The 21,488-nt window shown below is 38.8% G+C and overlaps 1 protein-coding gene across 2 annotated transcripts in view; it reads right to left on the reverse strand.

Annotated features, from left to right (window-relative positions):
* Positions 1–7,543: 7,543 nt before the first annotated feature.
* GFI1 (growth factor independent 1 transcriptional repressor) overlaps positions 7,544–21,488 on the reverse strand; it is a 39,692-nt gene continuing 25,747 nt past the window's right edge. For both annotated transcript variants that reach the window (XM_075321033.1, XM_075321035.1), the window contains 5 exons: positions 20,603–20,779; positions 15,344–15,729; positions 14,492–14,629; positions 13,986–14,151; positions 7,544–9,394 (listed from right to left, as the gene is read on the reverse strand). In XM_075321033.1, the coding sequence (XP_075177148.1) occupies positions 9,216–9,394; positions 13,986–14,151; positions 14,492–14,629; positions 15,344–15,729; positions 20,603–20,779 (1,046 nt within the window). In that variant the 3' untranslated portion in view covers positions 7,544–9,215. The remainder of the gene's footprint in view (positions 9,395–13,985; positions 14,152–14,491; positions 14,630–15,343; positions 15,730–20,602; positions 20,780–21,488) is intronic.

The following is a 21,488-nucleotide window of genomic DNA, read 5'->3' on the forward strand; positions in this document are numbered from 1 at the left end:
CCAAATGTGCAGCGCATCTAGAAATCTTTGTTCAGATGCTTGATTCTCTTTGATTAGATTAGAAATAGTGATGACCACGCTCGGTATTCATAACAAGCACTCAGACTTTCGGACGGGCTTGACTCGTGTACAGAGTATAATGGTAGCATTTTTCCAGAAGATCTTCCAGAAAAATGATCGAGTTCCCCATTGACTTCGATTATACTTGAGTACTCAAGTCGCGCCCATCCAAGCATCCAATTGCTCCATACGAGTACTGAGCACCTGAGCATGGCAGTGCTCACACCTTACTAGTTACGAGTACCGAGCACCCGAGCATGGTAGTGCTCGCTCATCACTAGTTACCAGTACCGAGCACCCGAGCATGGTAGTGCTCGCTCATCACTAGTTATGATTACTGAGCACCTGAGCATGGTAGTGCTCACTCATCACTAGTTATGATTACTGAGCACCTGAGCATGGTAGTGCTCGCTCATCACTAGTTACGATTACTGAGCACCTGAGCATGGTAGTGCTCACTCATCACTAGTTACGAGTACAGAGCACCTGAGCATGGTAGTGCCCACTCATTACTAGTTACAAGTACTGAGCACCTGAGCATGGTAGTGCTTGCTCACTCATCACTAGTTACAAGTACTGAGCACCTGAGCATGGTAGTGCTCACTAAGCACTAGTTACCAGTACCGAGCACCCGAGCATGGTAGTTCCCGCTCATCACTAGTTACAAGTACGGAGCACCTGAGCATGGTAGTGCCCGCTCATCACTAGTTACAAGTACCGAGCACCCGAGCATGGTAGTGCTCGCTCATCACTAGTTACCAGTACCGAGCACCCGAGCATGGTAGTGCTCGCTCATCACTAGTTATGATTACTGAGCACCTGAGCATGGTAGTGCCCACTCATCACTAGTTACAAGTACTGAGCACCTGAGCATGGTAGTTCCCGCTCATCACTAGTTACGAGAACTGAGCACCTGAGCATGGTAGTGCTCGCTCATCACTAGTTACGAGTACAGAGCACCTGAGCATGGTAGTGCTCGCTCATCACTAGTTACAAGTACTGAGCACCTGAGCATGGTAGTGCTCGCTCATCACTAGTTACGAGTACAGAGCACCTGAGCATGGTAGTGCTCGCTCATCACTAGTTACCAGTACGGAGCACCTGAGCATGGTAGTTCCCGCTCATCACTAGTTACGAGAACTGAGCACCTGAGCATGGTAGTGCTCATTCATCGCTAATAAGAAAACTTCATGGTGACTTTGCTGGGAAGCAGACCAGGTGATTGTAATACAGAACTGTCCCCTGACCTAACCACTAATTGTGAACTGGTAGCCAGAGCCTACTCTCATAGTGAACACACAACTTCCCTTAAACACGTGTCTGTCTCCACGCCAGGTTTATGCGTATGCATTGTGACATTCAGGTGACTGAGAAAGTGGCTTGGAATCTTTCACTTCCTTCCTAGAAAACAAGTTTCCTTCTGTTTTTTTTATTGTTTTTTTGGGGGGAAGGGAGGAAGTTAATTTGAGTTGTGCTTTTAATCATGCAGAATATATACTGTAGTATGAGTTTCTTGTGTGTGGGAAAATGACACCTTTGCTTGTGAAGATTATGGTTTGTGGGTGGTGATATCATTTCAATTATAAATCATGGTTTGTGGGTAATCGTTTAACTTGATTGTCAAAGAAGCCTCCCATGGAGATTTTGGGACCATTAAAGCTGTGTGTATGTGCACGTAGTGTAGTGTGAGTGTAATAATATACCCACCTACATCCATCTTTTCCAGAATCCAGCACCGTTCCGCTCCTCTTGTTAGTGATGTTACCGCTCTGCAGACTCTCTATGTCACACTGTCCTCTGTGTGACCTGGAAGTGACTTTTACAATATAGTCTATTGAGCGTCAGAACGAGGCGCCATAGACTTACATTGTAAAAGAGATCCTACTGGCTCACGCATCGAGCATAGGGTGAGCCGCTAATCTGAAGATCGGTGACATCACTGAGAAATGGAAAAGAATGGTGGAGGATCCCAAAGAAGTTGGACATAGATGAATATATTATGATACTCACCAGACTACAGGCACATATACACATAGTAATATAGGGGGAAAAAAGACTTGGATCCATCAAGTTCAACCTTCCTTCACCATTATACATTCTTTGTCAGTAAATTATATATAACCCCCAATGCCATTTTTGCTGAGGAAATCATCCAGTCCTTTTTGAAAGCTGTTACGGTATATGTCATTAGTGCTCTAACTGTAAAGAACCCTTTCCTATTTAGCTGCTTGATTCTCCTTTCTTCCATCCATATTGAGTGCCTCCTGATCCTTAGGTCTTTGGAAGGAATAAGTAATGTGCCAGTCCTTTGTATTGACCATACATGTTTTTATAGATATTAATCATAGAATGTTAGAGTTTGAAGAGGCCTCCAGGGTCATCATTTCCAACCCCTTACTCAATGCAGGATTCACTAATCCATCTCAGACAGATGTTTTTCAAGCCTCTGTTTGAAGACTTCCATTGAAGGAGAACTCACCATATCTCGTGGCAGCCTGTTCCACTCATTGATCACTAATATCTAATCTGAATCTTCTCCCTTTCAGTTTAATTCCATTGCTTTTTGTGTTTCCATGTGCAAATGAGAATAGAGCTGAACCCTCTACACTGTGACATTCCATCAGATATTTGTAGACAGCTATTAAGTCTCCATATAGTCTTCTATTTTGGAAGTTAATCATTCCCAGATCCTTTAACCGATCCTCGTAGGACATAGTTGCAGTCCGCTCACCATCCTGGTAGCTGTTCTCCAAACTTGCTCCAGTTTTTCAATGTCTTTTTTTAAAATGTGATGCCCATAACTGGACACAATATTCCAGATGAGGTCTGACAAAGAGGAGTAGAGGGGGATAATTACTTCACGTGATCTAGACTCTATTCTTTTCGTAATCCATTTCAGAACTGTGTTTGCCTTTTTTGCTGCTGAATCACACTGTTGACTCATGTGCAGTCTGTGATCTATTAGTATATCCAAGTCTTATTAACGCTTACTGTTGGTTAGTTCTATTCCTCCAATTCTGTAAATGTTATTCTTGTTTTTCTTGCGCCCAGTTGTAGAATTTAGCATTTATCCCTATTAAATACCAATCTATTAGTCGCTGCCCATTGTTCCAGCTTATCTAGATCCTTCTGAATCCTTTCTCTGTCTTCTCTAGTGATCTACCCAGTCAGTGATTTCATCATAGGAGGAAATTAGATTAGTCTGGCATGACTTGTTTGCTTCAAACCCATGCTGGCTCTGGTTAAGTACTGTATTCTTACCCAAGAACTTACATATATGATGTTTAATAATTTGTTCAAAGATCTTTCCTGGTATAAAAGTAAGGCTCACTGGCCTGTAATTTCCTGGCTCCTTCTTCTTCCCTTTTTTGAAGATAGGGACAACATTTGCCCTTTTCCAATCTTCTGGGACTTCTCCTGTTTTCCGGGAATTTTAAAAGATTCTGGCTAGTGGTTTTGCAATTTCCTCTGTTATCTCTTTCAGTACTATAGAATGTAACTAAACTGTACCAGGAAATTTAAATTAATTTATGTTAGCTAAGTATTCCCTTGCTATCTCTCTGTTTATAGATGGCCTGGATTATTTTATTCCTTCGATAGTACAGTGAAGATCAGTTGAGTTTACATTTGTTTTCTTAGAGAGCACAGATGCAGAGTAAGAATTCAAAAGTTTGGCCTCCCTGTTCTGTGGTTTGTCAACTTCTGTTCGCCTGACTGTAGTGTGAACCCTGTGGGGTTGGAGTCTCTGGTCCTGTCCCCTGTTCTCCCTTTGCTACTGAGTCTTTGGATTCTTTAGGGTCAGCAAGGTCCTTGATGGTCCCCTTGCTGTGCAGGTGTTAATAGGTCGGCTTGAAGCTCTCTCCTGTCCTAGGGTCTGTACCCCATCGGTGCGTAGTTCTGGGAGTACTCCACCGGCAACCACTTCTCCTGGGTACTAGGTCACCATCAACCCAAGTCAGGATGTCACTTTGCTTACACCTCCACACTCCTGCGGTCTGACACTTTCAGCCATCACACACGTTCTGTGTCCTGTCTTCCCAACTACTCTCCACAGTCTGCCCCCTCCCACCTGGTCAACTAGTGGACTGGAGTTGCTCCACCTCTAGGTGGCCATCCATTGGTCCCACCCTAGCTGGGTACCATTGTATGGGGGATTGTTGGGGAAAACTGGGATTACCTGGGTTTTTGGTGTTACCGGCACTGGGGTTCTGGGTCCCTAAGGGGGTAGGCCCTGCATTCTTGTGGGGATGCAGAACCTTGTAGCACCCTGATGGGTTCAGGGGCGCTACACATTCTCTGCAGACAGCATTATATTCTTCTTTAGATATGCCCCCCTCTTTCCATTTCATATAGATTTCTTTTTCCTTTTTAGTATGTGTTTAAGTTCTGTGTTCATCCTTAATGGTTTCTTTAAATCCTTCCAATTCTTCCTTCTTTTAGGGATTGTAGAAGCTAAAGGAGGAGATGGGCAACACCGCGCTGCCTTGTAGAAGTAATCTGACCCATGTGACTTTTGTCCTGAAGAAGTGAAATTGTTTGCCGAAACGCGTTGACAAATACATAATCACTATTTTACAACTTGGGCCGGATTACTTCTACACTGCAGTGCGGTGTTGTCCCATCTTCCCCTCCAGCTTCTACATCAACTTCAGGGGTGCTGCAGCAGCCGTGTCTATGCTCAGATAGTAGTTGTGGATTACACAACTACCTCAAGTGAGCCTCTCATCTCCCCCCAAAACCTTTCACCCCCCCCCCCCAGATAAGACCCTTTGTCTTGCGCTCCCACTGTCTTCCAGTCTACTTTCGAGCTTCTTGTAGGGATTGTTACTGACTGTACAGTGAGAATATCATTTAGCAAAATCTCCCATCCATACATTTCTGTCCTTTGGGACAGGGTTCCCCAACTCCAGTCCTCAAGGCCCACCAACAGTGCATGTTTTTAGGACACAGGTGATGATTCTAACACCTCAGCATTGCTAAGGAAATCCTGAAAACATGCCCTTTTGGTGGGCCTTGAGGACTGGAGTTGGGGAGTACTGCTTTAGGACATCCAGCCATTGGACATTTACAAATCTCTTTCTGATACCATTAAAAGCTGTCTTTCTAAAGTCCAGCCTTAAATAAGATCTCCTCTGAGATGTCTTTGTCTTTTTTTTTTTTTTTTTACAAATTTAATAAGGGGATGTCAGAGGTGTCACCACATTGTTGGCTTTTTCTAAGATAGAACAGTGGAAAGTTGTAAGCTAAAATAGAAAATGGTATAGAAACAATGATTTTTGGAGTTAGCTCTTGACATACCAGCCTGGGTGTATAGGGCACCAAGATATATGGGCAAGTGTGATTGAGCAGACCTGGTAAACAAATCCACATTTTGGAAACCCATCTCCATGTCTATGAAATACTGATTCAATTTTGAGTCAATGGTTGTGTCATGCTGTAGTAAGAAAAATATATCTCCCATGTTAACTAACCCTGCTCGGTAATGGTGAGACTGCTGACCTATATACAGGGATTGGACAGTGGGAGAATGTTGCATGATGTGGTATAGGCATAGATGAAGATAATCTGTATATACTACTGACCTCGTAAATGCAAACCACTTCACTAAACAGAAAAATGCAATTGTAATTGAAAAAAAAAAGGATTGTGGTCATCAGAGCTTTTCAATGTCTGTCTATCATGGGCATGAACACAAGTTTACTCTATTGATAATATTAACTTACAAAGGACTTTTACCCTATGCCCCAAATTTCACCCTAAATTTTGCAAATTTAAAACAGTCATTAACAGAAACAACTGTAATTGAGGATTAAACAGCCATGCTCTTCCACAAAGGTGCAGTTTTAGAAGTCCGTTTCATGTCACACGTCATACACATGGTAAGGCTGAGCACAGCAATTTGAAACAAGGTAGTTATACTGCACCAGGCAAAGATTTCAATTCAGACTGGGGTTTCAAGAAGTGCTGTTCAAGCTCATTTTAAGAAGCAGCAAAAAAATGGTCAACGTTGAGGTCCATAGACACAGGCCAAGGAAACTTAGTGCAGCATATGAATGACACAGCATGCTTGCGTACGTTAGGAATCGGGAGATGTTAAGCAGTGCCATCAGCTCAGATCTGACAGCAACCAATGGGACACAGGTATAGCCATCTACTCAAAGGTGAAAATATGATGAATAAAATAATTCTTCTAGGTATAGCCATTTACTCAAGGGTGACCATATGATGAATAAAATAATTCTTTAAAACTTTAAATTTTTTTTAAGTATCCCTACATTGCAGCATTTTTTCTACACTTATCTAAAATATTTGCATGCTGTTATATACAATATACTTCTGCTGTCACTATTGCAAATCTTTTAGCACTTGTTATTCTATTGTGTACATATGATATGGGACACAATTTGATACATTTATATGGGTGGTATTATTTTTACATGTGATTATGTGTGCACATATATTTCCAATCTCCCGAAGTGAACTGTGCAAGCCATCATTATTTATATAATTAAATAAATAGATATATCATATATACTAAGCCAACTTTTTCAGTACATTTTTTATGCTGAAAAAGTCCCCTTCGGCTTATACTCGAGTGAGGGTGCCACTAACATTTTTTCGCACATTTCCTCCATTCCCTCAGTGTCCGCTTACCTACTTCTTGTAGACAGCAGGCACATAGACCCTCGATGATCTTGGCCAGTGCATGGGGCTACTGCTGCTGTCAGCACTTCACTTCAGTTTTATGATTTGCGGCGCCACAAATCATTCAATTGAAGTAAAGCGCTGATAGCAATGGCGGCCCCCTGCAGCGGCCGAGATCATTGAGGGGGTCTATGTGCCTGTGGTCCGCAAGAAACTGAGGAAACAGAGGACGGATGAGAAGAGTTTGTGTGTGTGTGTGAACAACGGCATAATAGGGGACAAGAAGGGGACCAGTATGAGGACATTACTAAAGGATGGGCACATTACTACAGGGTACAAGGATGGGACACAAGGATGAGCACATTACTACAGGAGACAAGGATGGGCACATTACTGCAGGAGACAAGGATGGGGCACATTACTACAGGGCACAAGGATGGGGCACAAGGATGAGCACATTACTACAGGAGACAAGGATGGGGCACATTACTATAGGGCACAAGGATGGGCACATTACTAAAGGAAACAAGGATGGGGCATATTACATTTTATTAATATCTATTTTTATTTTGGGAATTTACCCGTAGCTGCTGCATTTCCCACCCAGGGCTTATACTTGAGTCAATAAGGTTTCACAGTTTTTTATGGTAAAATTATGGGCCTCAGCTTATACTCAGGTCGGCTTATACTTGAGTATATACGGTAAATAATTTTCGAATATTCAGTGGTTTCATTTATTCATGTTCTCTTCTCTGACTTCTATGTGATAGATGTAAATAAAACTCATGAGCACAATTTCAGAAATTAATTTTTTATTAATTTAAAACATATTTTCGCAATAAATAGGCATTATTAAACAAATAACACTCCAGAATGACCAGCGGCCATCATATATTTACAGACAGATTTGCTGGGAACAGCTTTAACAGTGAGATACATAGAAATATTTTCTGTTTAAGGCAAACATCTTTAATAATTAAATCAAAGAGTATAGAAACCAGTCTGATTCACTGTCAAGATTATGTCCCAAAGAAATGTATATAAATGTTCTACTTTATTGTGAATGTAAAACACTGCATCCCAGCCTATATCATCATATTGGTCTGCATCCCTTAAAGGGAATCTGTCAGTAGATTTTTACTATATTATCTTAGAGCAGCTTAATGTAGGAAAAGAGACCCTGAATCCAACGATGTATCACTTAGTTTACTGGATGCAGCTGTTCTGACACAATCAGAGCTATTGACTTGCTAATTCAGCAGAGCTGAGAAAGCTTCCCCTTCCCATAACAGACTCTCTATATACAATGTCTATAGACAGTGAATTTCCAATCATAGCAGGGGGCGTGTCGGACTAGCTGACCTTGTCCAGCAATGATAATCTCCTGAAGCTAAAACAAACTTTGCAGGGAAGCAAGAGCACACAGTGTGATAAGAGAGGCATGGCTGAAATCTGTGTGTTAAGCCCTATAGCATACTATCTTTAGATTACATAGCAAAAACCTGCTGACCGATGCCCTTCTAGTTTGGACAGTGCTTGGAAATTGGAAAAGATTAAATGAGGAAGGAAGACCATAGGACGGAAAAGCAAATAATTTGCCTCTAGGAATCAGTAATCAGAGGCACTTCCGGAGACTACCTAGAAATCAGTCCCTTTTTTGGGGCTCACGATATTTCTGTTATCAGGATCAATAAATCGGGTAGAGAATTGGAATCCCTTGTCGAGACTCAATGAAGTTTTGTAATCTCCTTTCTCATAGATTAAAGAATGCTTGGTGCCCCGCTGTAATGTCTGTGCGGTTATCAGAGCTGGGGATAATTAGGCCAGTGGAGAAACTCCTTAGGTTCACATTCCGAAAGGAGTCTCCCTTATAACTGGAAGATAAACAGTGTATTAACATCCTTGGAGACTAAATTAATATAAGGAGAATACATTTTGTGATCCTGTTTTCTTATTGGCCTGAATACTAGATCCAGATTAAAGGATTGGACATTACATTTCCTTTTTTTCATCAAGAGTAAACCAGTGGGCACCAAACACAAACTAGTAGAAAACTAAAAAATTCTCGTAATACATAAACTGTCAGTGTTCTTCATGAAGGAATACTTCAGTTCTCCGGGACCAACTACAAAAAAATCTTGGTATATTTTAGCTTACAAAAATAAACAGACAAAATACTTTTCCTTTTATTTAGTAGGGGTGTAGATGTTGTAACCCCCGTTTGCTGTAAGGTGTCCTTTTAGGATTCTGAAGTCCATTCTACTCCTCTGTATCCATCCACAATAACGTCAATACGAATCACTGTATACCATACCATACTCTTGACCTTAGTACTTGTTGGAGACCTTGTTCGTGGAAGACTGACTCTAAGGTGAGATAATTTTTCCCCACATTGCACCTTCATTGGTGGTCAATGACTCAACATTACAGATCTGAAGGTTGATGTTCACCTAGTGTTCTGAGAGGATTAAGGTTTTCTTTATGGAACAAAAGACATTTTCATTTCTTGATCATTTAAGTCCATGCTGTGTTTCACGATGTCTTCTCAGATCCACCTTCCTTTGAAAGCCCTTGCCACAAAGGTCACAGCCAAATGGCTTGAAGCCAGTATGTTTCCGACTGTGAGTGATGAGATTCGAGCTCTGACTGAATGCTTTGCCACAAACTTGACACTTATGAGGCTTTTCCCCTACAATGTAATAAAAGAGAAGATATGAAACTAAGTGATTTGCAAAAAATGTATGCTTGGTAGCATGAATACTTTAGAAATGGTCAACAATACAAAATGTCAGACTTCGTCTTTCATGTGTCAAGAGAGTGATGAAACTTTGTCCAAATAACAAAGGTATATCCTCAATCTCTGACATTTATGGCATATTAATGGGATACTGGGACACGGGTCAGTTTATCTGCCCTTGTTATCTGTACAGGTGCTGTCCTGGGCCTGTTGAGAACCCCTATTCATGCTGAAGGGGAATTGTGTGTTTTGGTTTTATAGATAACAGTTGTGGAGGAAGGGTATACCTTCTCCCCTTTTTAATAGGAATTATTAAAGGTTAATTTTTAATACTTTGTACCCCGTCCTTGCTGCTTTTGCTTAAATTTACCAGTGTGGTACATTACCAGTAGCTGATATACATATTAATGGGATATCACAAATGTCTGATTGATTCAGGTCACATCTCTTGGCCCACACCTGTATCAAGAAAGGGACCTAACAGGAATAAAGGTGTCAGCACATGCATGGCGCTCTCCATTCACTTATAGACGAGATCCAAAAACTATCAAGCAAGCGCTCCAATTTTTGGACCTCCTGTGGCATAAGTGGCCACCTCTCCATTACCGGAAGATTAGGACAAGGCCCTGGTCTCAAGATAGGTGTAGGACCCAGAGATGGGACCTTCATCGATCAGATATTTAAGGCATATGGTTCATGTGTTATACAGATACAGGGGTGTACTCAATAACCTCATGTACCTTTTGGACCCCTTTCTTGCCGATGGTAGCTATATATACATTTCTGTACCATTGATGTGAGGGTTGTCGAAGCATTAATGAAACTTGCCACCAGGAGGGGAACTACTTAACACCAAACTAAGACTCTTGTTACTAAAAATGACCGAACCTTTGGAGGTTCGGTTCACTAAAAGCAAACAAACCGAACCACCACTGGTCCAAATTTGGCCCGAGGAGGTTCGGAATCTCTGATTGGCAGTTTGAGTCTTCGTCCACATACAGCCAGGCATAAGCAGATCACTTCCAGGGAAGGGTGGCCGGGTTTTGTTTTTTTGTAACACACTACATCTGTTAACGCTGTTGTTACCCCCCAGTGTGCGCCATTCAAACACTGCATGCGGCACACACAGGGCTGAGCACCGCGTTGTTCGCGCAAGTTAAGTTCGCATGTAAAGCATATTTTTTTTTAAAGTTGGGGTTCGGTTTGAAAACCGAACCTCAGGTTCGCTCCTCTCTACTTGTTACTACCATTGGCACCTGGATTCAGGTCATATACCGTAGACCGGACACTACAAGAAACACTGTGATCCTACACTGCTATAACAATGGGAGTTCCATTCATAAAAAATGTTCCATTCCATTTTTGTTATTTGTTATTATTAATAAATTGTTGAAGTTGATAATAAAAGTAACATATTGGATTTTGTCCTCACCATTGTTTATTTTTTTCTCATTAGTGTGACTCAACAATTTATTATGACGTGTGAGGAAAAAAAGGGTGGAATACTCAGTTTGACTTTTTATTTCCCTACGTCCATCATGCTACAAAACCACAGGGGGGAAACTAATGTGGGGACTTATTTCATAGTTTTCTATGGGATTGTTCCCAATCACCAGACCTTTCAAGGAGAGAGGGGAGCCAGCACGATCTGAAATTGGCATGCATCATATAAAAAGTGAAAATTCACAGATTTATTTCAAGGAGCTGGATCCAAAAACTCTGCACATTGTGTTTTCCAATCTGGCTCTATGTCTTTGCGACATGTAAAAAAAAAATAAATAAATAAATATGTGACAACTGAAGCAGTGTTGATATCAGATGTGATCATGTTAAGACCACAGGATACTGGTACGCTGATGTAACAGATAAAGAGTAGCCCAGCCATATCTAAGCCTGCTTGAACTCAAATTCTCTGATTTCTTGCTTCTATTAACGGGACTCTGTCAGCACAGAATGACTGTTCAAACCAAGCACAGGCACTCGGTGCATCATGGTGGGGGCCAAACAGTTCAATGCACCTTCCACATACATGTTTTCCTTCTACTTCCTCCTCTTCCATGATGGTCAGTTCTGGCTTTAAGGAATAAAGGGGAGGGCAGAGATAGATGGAAAACACGGCCAGGTAAGGGCGCAATGAACGCTTGTGCTTAGTTTGAACAGTCATTTTGAGCTGACGGATTCTCTTTAAGATGTTACTTTTGTAAGACTAATATTCACACTAGGCAACAGTACTTAAAGGGGTATTACCATCTCCAAGATCATATCCCAATATGTACTAGGTGTACTAAAAATAATATCAAATGCGTCCATTTAGAAGTGTAGTATAGTTCTCCTGTTTAGCTATGTCTCTTACCTCATGTGCAGGGCATTGCAGCTTAAGTAGGTAGTGACAGTTAAGGGCACTTTGCACACTACGACATCGCAAGCCGATGCTTGCGATGCTGAGCGCGATAGTCCCCACCCCCGTCGCAGGTGTGATATCATGGTGATAGCTGCCGTAGCGAACATTATGGCTACGCCAGCTTCACATGCACTCACCTGCTGTGCGACGTCGCTCTGGCTGGCGACCCACCTCCTTATTAAGGGGGCGGGTCGTGCGGCGTCATAGCGACATCACACGGCAGGCGGCCAATAGAAGCGGAGGGGCGGATATTAGCGGGACGTAAACATCCCGCCCACATCATTCCTTCTGCATAGCCGGCGTGAGCCGCAGGACGCAGGTAAGGTGATGTTCCTCGCTCCTGCGGCTTCACACACAGCGATGTGTGCTGCCGCAGGAACGAGGAACAACATCGTAACATCGGTCCTTCCTAAATTATGCAAATGACCGACGTTACACCGATGATACGATTTGGACGTTTTTGCGCTTGAAAATCATATCAAAAAGGATTTACACACTACGATATCGACTGTGACGCCGGAAGTGCGTCACTTTCCATTTGACCCCACCGACATCGCAGCTGCGATGTCGTAGTGTGCAAAGTGCCCCTTAGTTAGTTGCTTGTGGCTGTTACCATTGATACCTAAGCTGCAATGCCCTGCACATGAGGTAAGTGACATGGCTATATGAGGAGAACTATACTACATTTCTAATTGAAGGTATTTTGTAATATTATTATTACACTTACTGCATATTGGGATAGGATCTTGGAGATGGGAATACCTCTTTAACGCTTATAAGGCTATTTAATAGCGATGAAGTGGATGGAAGAAAAGGGTTAACCTGTGCTGCCAAAAGAAGATCACTGAAGATCGATGGAGATTAAAACATCTGATTTTACCGTTTTACGTGTTTCGGGGCTGTATAACTCCTTCAGGAACAAAATCAATAATGTACACTACCTGGGCTATATAATAATGATTAATTGCTTATGTTGCTTTAACCCCTGTAGTGCCACATAAGAACACAACATGAAGAAGTATAACATGAGGCATTTATCTTTGGGGAGGGCTGCTGCCATTGTCATCCCCGATCACCTGTCATTTCCAGTTGCCTTTATATTCATGGCTACGTGTACAATGGGCTGAAGAGGAGCCTATAGAAAAGTCCTTCTGTGCAAACACAGGGCAGATCATACTAAAGCGACACTGATTGCTCGGCCAGGATTCATTTATTAAACAGATGCTGGTATTGAAGAAAAATCTCTCCACAGCTATTGTTCATGGGACTCGTGTTAGTTCTGCGATGACGGACGAGATGGCTCAAATCATGGAGAGAAATGACAAAGCTCAGTGATAACATATAATCAGCGGATACAGAAACGGGACAGAGATCAGTCAGTATACAAGTATACCAGGGACAGAAGGTGGAATCAGATATTAATGTGTATTTATATAATACCATCAATATAATGAGATCATATACATAATATAAACTGTACGGCCCTACAGTAGGTTTCTGTAAATGTTCAGAGAACGGATATAACTATAATAACCGCGGCCATTCTCCAATCCTCTCATTACCATTTAATTTCCAAATTCTCGGAGTCCTGGTTTAGGTAAATGTGGGGGTTGTGATCTTACATCTTGTTGAATAAATAATACACGTAAAGATTCTACAGCCATAAATTAGGGGTCTAGCTGGGGGGAGCAGGTAATTGGGGCATATTCTTGGGTGCCATAGGTGGCGGCAATGCACCACTTTATGGCCAAAGACGTGAAAATGTTCCTTTGCCTCTGTGTAATTGAAAAGCTATATACAATTCTTTACAAATCGTTCTGATTTGTAGAATGGCAGGCAGAATAACTAACCCTATTCACAATATTGAGACGGCAAGTCATGCCGGATTGTAAATGTAATGCCTCTTTAGCCTTCTATGTCTAACTCTACACAACTTATTGGTCGGCTTACATTTTGGAGCAATTTTGCCCACAACGCGTTTTAAGCCATTCCCCTTTTCCCTAACCCTTGGACTTTATTGAATTAGTCAAGTGTCTAAAACACATAACTAGGTGTAAAACCTTATACAATATTGTGCTCCAAAATACGCCGAGTTTTAGTTCCATGGTGTAGGCGAAAACACATTAATGATGCTGCACTCACCTGTGTGTATGAAGGTGTGCTTCTTCATATCGGACTTCTGGTGGAATCTCTTGCCGCAATACTGGCATGGGTACGGCCTCGTGTCCGAGTGGATAAGTAAGTGTGTGGAGAGCGTAGATGATCTCTTAAAGCTTTTACCACAAATTTTACAGTCAAAACTTCTTTCCTGCAGAAAATAGAGAGACTAAGTCCATCAATAATACAACAAAATAGAAAGTGGTTCCCCTGCACTGCCAACGTAACCAAACAACGAGTCAAATAACATTTAATAGGTTTATTAATCTACGCGTTTCGAGGCAATGTGGCCTCTTCTTCAGGATCCAACCCTTAAAGTCCATCAATACAAATATGCATATTGTCAGACAATAAAATTATATTAGTCAAAGGCAAGGAGTGGACAATTCCGTCAAAATTCATCTTCTAACATATCATTCATTCATTGAGCGCTTAAGACTTCATAAATGGGAAACAATATGTTTTCATTAAAATATTTTTAGACATCGTACCTGGGAGTGAACAGCCTTATGTTGCTCCAAACTGACAGCATGGCCAAAAGTTTTCCCACATATTTCACAGGCAAAGGGTCTGGTGCCACTATGAGACCTCCGGACGTGAACTTCTAGCCCGTGGGGTGTAGAAAAGACCTAGAGGGGCAAAGAGAAACAACTACCGTAAGTGGACAGTGAAACAACACCATATTACAGTATTGATATATCAGAGAGGATGTCAATAAGGAAAGCCTGTCAAAAATGATTGTGACCTATAAACTGTATGTGTGTGTGTATATATATATATATATATATATATATATATATATATATTAATTTATTTTTTTCTCACAATATATAGTATGTGGGAAGGTGCACTGAACTGTTTGGCCACTCCACGGTGCACCGAGCACCTGTGCTTGTTTTGAACAGTCATTCTGTTTTCCATCTATCACTGCCCTCCTCTTTATTCCTTAGAGCCAGAACTGACAATCATGGAAGAGGTGGAAGTAGATGGAAAACTAATACGTGGAAGGTGCATTGAACTGTTTGGCCCCCACCATGATGCACCGAGTGCCTGTGCTTGATTTAAACAGTCATTCTGTTTTCCATCTATCACTACCCTCCCCTTTATTCCTTAAAGCCAGAACTGACAATCATGGAAGAGGCAGAAGTAGATGGAAAACAAATACGTGGAAGGTGCATTGAACTGTTTGGCCCCCACCATGATGCACCGAGTGCCTGTACTTGGTTTGAACAGTCATTCTGTGCTGACAAAGTCCCTTTAATAAAAGCAAGAAATCAGATAATATATATGAAAAATAGTTTAGATGTTATTTGACATTGTGTTGGCCATAACGTATGACTTACCTTGCTGCACTTAAGACATTTGTATGAGCCGGTGTTGAGCAGCAGCCGGGTACACAGCAGATCAGACTCCACCTTGATCCCTTGAGTCTTCTCTCCAAATAGTGTAGGGGAAGAACGAGAGTTACTATAGCGGGACACCGCCTGAGCATACTCTCCATAAAGTCCATGTACCCGTCTGTCTGAGCTGTACAGAGGTGGCGGCAGAGATGGAGGCACCCTGTCTCCATAGGCTCCTAGAGAGGAACTTCTCTCCAGTCCTGAGGGCCTGTATTCGTGCACCAGCTGCCGTAGTTCTGATCCTGCAAGACTGCTCCAAATATATGGCTTGAAGGAGGATGAAAACGGTGGAGAATCCTCCAACGATGGGCAGGCAGACCTTTCGGAAGCTGCAGGAACAGGAGAATGACAATGTTAGCAAAGCTAGTTGTATAAATGTAAGATCATCTACTTGATATAATCTTTTATTTACAGTAAATTCCAACAACGAATGCCAAATAATATAATTAAATTCATATTAAAAGTTAAAATCACAGTTTTTTTCAAACATATATACAATTCAATTTTAGCATTAGAACATATTAAACATGAATGTGAACACTGGTACCTTAACCTGTGAATACAAATGTATTGTAAATTTATATTCTCCACATTAATAAATGAACAAATATATAAATGTTCTGGAGAATTTAACAAAAATTCACTCTGAATTGTTATGTTTATGCATCCATTATTAAAGAAAAGTCAACTATTTATTCTTTCAGTATGTTAATATTACAAATATCGTTGTCTAATCTTAATGAAAACTATGGAAAACCACGAAACAGAAACGAATGCAAAATGTACATCATACCACACACACGCAAAATGAAGTGTATTAAATGGAAACCTGCACTTGGTATGATCTCCTAAATATTTATTTATTTTTTGTAAACAGAAAATAGGAAAAGATAATGTAACAGATCTCATCAATGCTACAGCATAGAAGCTGCAAAAGAAATATATTAGGATCTGAGATTTTTTTTTTGTAGACTTGAGTATTTGGTTACAGAGATTTCTGCATCTCTTGGCAGGAAAAAATGCAGCCCAAAAATGCACAATTTTGCTGCATTTTTAATAATTTTTTGCATACATTTTTCTTTGCTTTCAATGGTGAAAAACGCAGGAAAAAAAACACAGAAAGAATTGAAATTCTGCAGATTATTTTCTGCACTAAATCTGCAAGGAAAAAAAAATCAATATGTGCTCTACACTTTAGGTTTCTCCTTGACTTTTCTGGCATGCAGTTTTGTGACAAAAATGCAATAAAAAAAAACGCAATAAAAACTCATGTGTGCACACAGCCGTAGGGGCCAGTGTTGGATACATTTCTAACAGATCTAGTTGAAAATCCAAGAATGGATCCAAAATAGAAAGCAACTGGAGGCAAAATTTTGTTTTTTTAAATGGACTAGTTTGATGGATCCGTTACAAAAACGAAAACTTTTAGTTTCCATTTAGTATCTATTAATATCCACTTTGAACAAATCCTTTTCTACTATAAATGTCTCTGAATACCCCTTATATTCTGGGCAAGCTCATTATAATCAGTTTCTATAGAATATAATGTAATTTATTTATTTATTTTCTTTAAAACAGAAGTATGCATTCCGTCTGCTATCCATTTTTTGTTTTGTTTTGTTTTTTTGTTTTGTTTTGTTTTTTTTTACAGAAGAAAAGGTTCTGCAAACTGCACTTTTTTGACCATGCAAAGAAACTGTCAATGAAACTGATACAATTGTTCTTTTTTTTTTTTCAAACCCATTTGAATGGCTCTCATAACTGAATATTTTATTTCTGTTTTCCCTGCTCCTCTGGCAGACCGGAACAATGGAAATATAAATGCTTGTGTGCACACAGTCTTATAACAATGTATTTATTCAGAAATGTAGCAATTTAAATTGATGAGAAAGTGAATTAAGTGTTAAAAATAAGGGAAAAAACTAATGCCAGTGTGAACAGGCGTGCTAGGTATATGGCTCATGTAATTACCCCACACAATTGCTTACAATTTGGTAGCATTTTATGCCTCACTTGTCTTAATCAGTGATGTCTACATTTGGTTGATTTAAGAAAATAACAAAAAAGTGGAATTGATGGTGCAATTTAACGTCTGAAACATTGTTGATGCAGTTTGATGCAAAAGATACATAATTTCTACAGTTCTCATTACTGTTCCATTAAAGACACCAATGTATAGAAATTCTGATTTTGTTTTTCCTTATATCTTCGGATACAATTTTTTCTTTCCATAAAAAAAATATACAGATCAATAAGTCTGTAAAAATTTTATCTAATGGTTTTAAAATTTTGTTCTTTTTTTTATCACTTACTATACCAAAATCTAATTTTTATTCTTTTTTTTTTTGTATCCCTAAAATATTAAGCACTTTTTCATCTAAGCTGGATGATCGCTGTATGTATATTGTTTTCATAAATTAGCTTCTAAAAAACCTCAGACGCCTTTGGGTTACTTTACTTCTGTACATCTAAAAAACCAAGAAAACCAAATATGTGTTAAAACTCAATATTGCCCAACCTATTTTTTTTTTGTAAGAAAGTGGAACTAATATGATGTAAATGAAAAGGGAAGTAATATCCTGTGTGTTTAGATAATCTTTGCAGAAGAGTAATTAAAATCAGAAAAAGAAAATCATTGCTACGCAACTTACATACACCTCAATTCACCTTTCGCATGTCAAGTTCTTCCCTTTTTTCCCCAGAAATACATTTATAGAGGGGTTACAAATGTTTAAAATTTTAAATTCCGTTTTTTTGTGCTAAAGACCAACTAGATATAAAATCTTATAATAAAATGTATCAGTTTAATATAAATACTAATTCACCCTGTAATTAAATGCTGTACTGTGTTCTAGGCTGAGCAGAAAGGGCTTCATTTATAGGAACCCTGTCAGTAGTTGCTGTATAGGAGGAAGCACATGCAGGGGACATACTATTAATGGGTGCAAAATACATTGGGACAGATTTTGGTTGCTCAAAAGTCTATTGATTTATGATGCTGAGGCTCAAATAGACAAGTTGCAGGTTTTGCTTGGTGGATGATCATCATCACAGTGAGTGAATAACGAAAATTTATTTGATTCTTATAAAAACGGGATACCTGGTATATTTCGATTATACAGATAGACTAATCATTATATACCTTTATGTGTATATAGAGAAATGGAGAAAATAAAGAGTTGAATTAAGAATAAATCAAACTGTAATGTACAAAACATGATAGATAAATATGAATGTGTGTATAGATAGAGGGATAGGTAGAGGATAGATAGATAGATTTATAAATAGATAGATAAAAGGATAGATGGATGGTTAATGGGATCGATAGATAGATAGATAGATTTATAAATAGATAGATAAAAGGATAGATGGATGGTTAATGGGATAGATGGATAGATAGATAGATAGATAGATAGATAGATAGATAGATAGATAGATAGATAGATAGATAGATAAAAGGATAGATGATAGATAGATAGATAATAAAAAGGATAGATAGATAAAATGATAGATCGATAAAAAGATAGATAGACAAAATGATTGTTAGATAGTAAAAAATGATAGATAGATAGATAGATAAAAATGATTAGTAGATAGATAAAGGATAAATAAAAAGGTAGCAAATAAGAGGATAGATAGATAAAAGGATGGATGGATAGATAGATAAAAGAATAGATAGATGGATAGATAATAAAAAGGATTGATAGATAGATAGATAGATAAAAATATAGATAGATAGATAAAAGGATAAATAAAAAAGATAGCTAATAAGAGGATAGATAGATAAAAGGATAGATAGAAGGATAGATAGATAGATAGATTAATAGATAGCTTAAAAAGATAGAGATATAATAAGAGGATAGATGATAGATAGATAAAAGGATAGATATATAAAAGGATAGATAGATAAAATGATAGATAATAAGAGGATAGATTAAAGGATAAATAGATTGATAATATAAGGATAGATAATATAAGGATAGATAATAAAGATAATAAAAGGATATATAGCTAATAGAAGGATGGATAGATAGATAAAAATTAGATAGATTGATAATGAGCAGATAAATAATGACATGATATGGAGAGAGAGAGAGGACATGGCTGACATATAGGTGAATATGTTGCATCCATTAATCTGTATATTCATATATAATCATGGTGCAGGTTCTAGAATTACACGACCCTTGAAACCCACCATGTATGGAGCTGCCCTGTATGTCATACGTATACATATGACGTCATTTTTAACAGTGTTGAGGGTTAACCTGTTAATTTCCTCATCTTAGCAATGTGCACTATTATTACGTCCCCTGCATAGGCAATGTGAATGAAGGCAGAGAAGCAGACGCTCGGGAATGTGCGATCAGTCGCAGCGCTTGTGTCGCATGTTTGGCACTGCACAGCTCATTGTTATGGGGGGGCTATACTTCAGAAATTCCGCCATTTATCATAAGAAATATTCATTGCTGAAGAATTATAAACGAATAAGAACGTTTATCACAGGAAGGCAAATTCTAATATCACTTGATAATATAATGATGGTTTTGACAATAAGGAGCACTACAAATTACATAATTGTGAATATCTAAAAGCTTATTTCCAAAACCAAATAATCACAGTGACTACAAAAGATCCCATGTAATAGCTACAGAACCCGGCATAACCGTATAGGAATATCACAGGGAGAAATCAGGTCATCAGCACTTACAGAGGATTTCTTTTGTTTTCTAATTGGAACCGTTAATTCATTCATTTTAAACAGATTTACAAATTTCATGTTATTTTTCCAGAATACAAATTAACGGGGTTTTTTTTAGTATTCTCAATATATGTCCTATGCTCATACATTTACCTACAAGACTCCAAATGTACATAACCTGTGAATCAGAGTCCAGCAAAACTGAGCTGACACTGGGAGGTAATCAACTAATGATACTGAGGATTTTAGAGAGGAATCTGGGTGAAATAACCATTAGCTCTCTGTTAGCTGATCTATAAAGATCTATGGCTCATATTCATATAATATTCATATGCGGCAATATTTATCTATCCTTTTATTATTCATCTATCCTTTTATTATCTATCCATCTATCTATTTTATTTATCTGTCCTTTAATTATCTATCTATCCTTTTATTATCTATCTAGATATATTTATAAACATTAACAATACACCAAAATAAATAATTACCATCATTACCTGGAGAAGCAGAGGGAGAAGGAGGCCTCCAGAAATCCTCACACTCCGAGGCTGTGGTGTCACAGAGGCTCCCTGCACTGCTCGGGGGAGAAGCTGAGGAGGACACATCTCCTGCCTCCCCCAGGTGACAGGACACAGGGGACACACTGCCCTCAACTGGAGAGACAGCTTTACTTTCTGTATTATGGGAAAAAATACAATAAAACATTATGCTATAAATATATAAATATACTAACGAATTAAGTATAAACTTGAGCATATATACAAACATGAGCATATATACAAGCATGAGTTTATGAGCATAAACATGGACAGAAAATTAGCACTATATATATATATATATATATATATATATATATATATATATATATAAAGATAGCAATGCATAAACACACAATTATATATATCTATCTATATAGATATATATCTATATATATATATGTATAAATATATATATATATATATATATATATAGTGCTAATTTTCTGTCCATGTTTATGCTCATTACATTGCACATACAATCCCATTCGATACCATGACATGTAATGCAGCATTGTACAGTTCTATATTTTGTAAACAGTAACTAACATAACACTATAAAACACAATACATGCAAAACTATACAACGATGATACTCAAAATGTCAAAATATCTAGATACAAATGTCATAATATTTTATCAAACATCACTTGATTTATTTGCTATTCTTTTTATGTATTTATTATAGTTGTTAACTATATTTGTTATTCTCGTTATATCATAAAGCAAAGTGCTATAGATAGAGGCAGAGTTACAGAAAGCCATCTGCCAGGTGTAACCGTGGAATCAGAGGCTGTAGAGATAGGGGCACAGAATATGCCCAGTACCCGGACTATGGTGGGTCCAT

The sequence above is a fragment of the Anomaloglossus baeobatrachus genome, chromosome 8, assembly GCF_048569485.1.
Source record: "Anomaloglossus baeobatrachus isolate aAnoBae1 chromosome 8, aAnoBae1.hap1, whole genome shotgun sequence".
NCBI lineage: Eukaryota > Metazoa > Chordata > Amphibia > Anura > Aromobatidae > Anomaloglossus > Anomaloglossus baeobatrachus.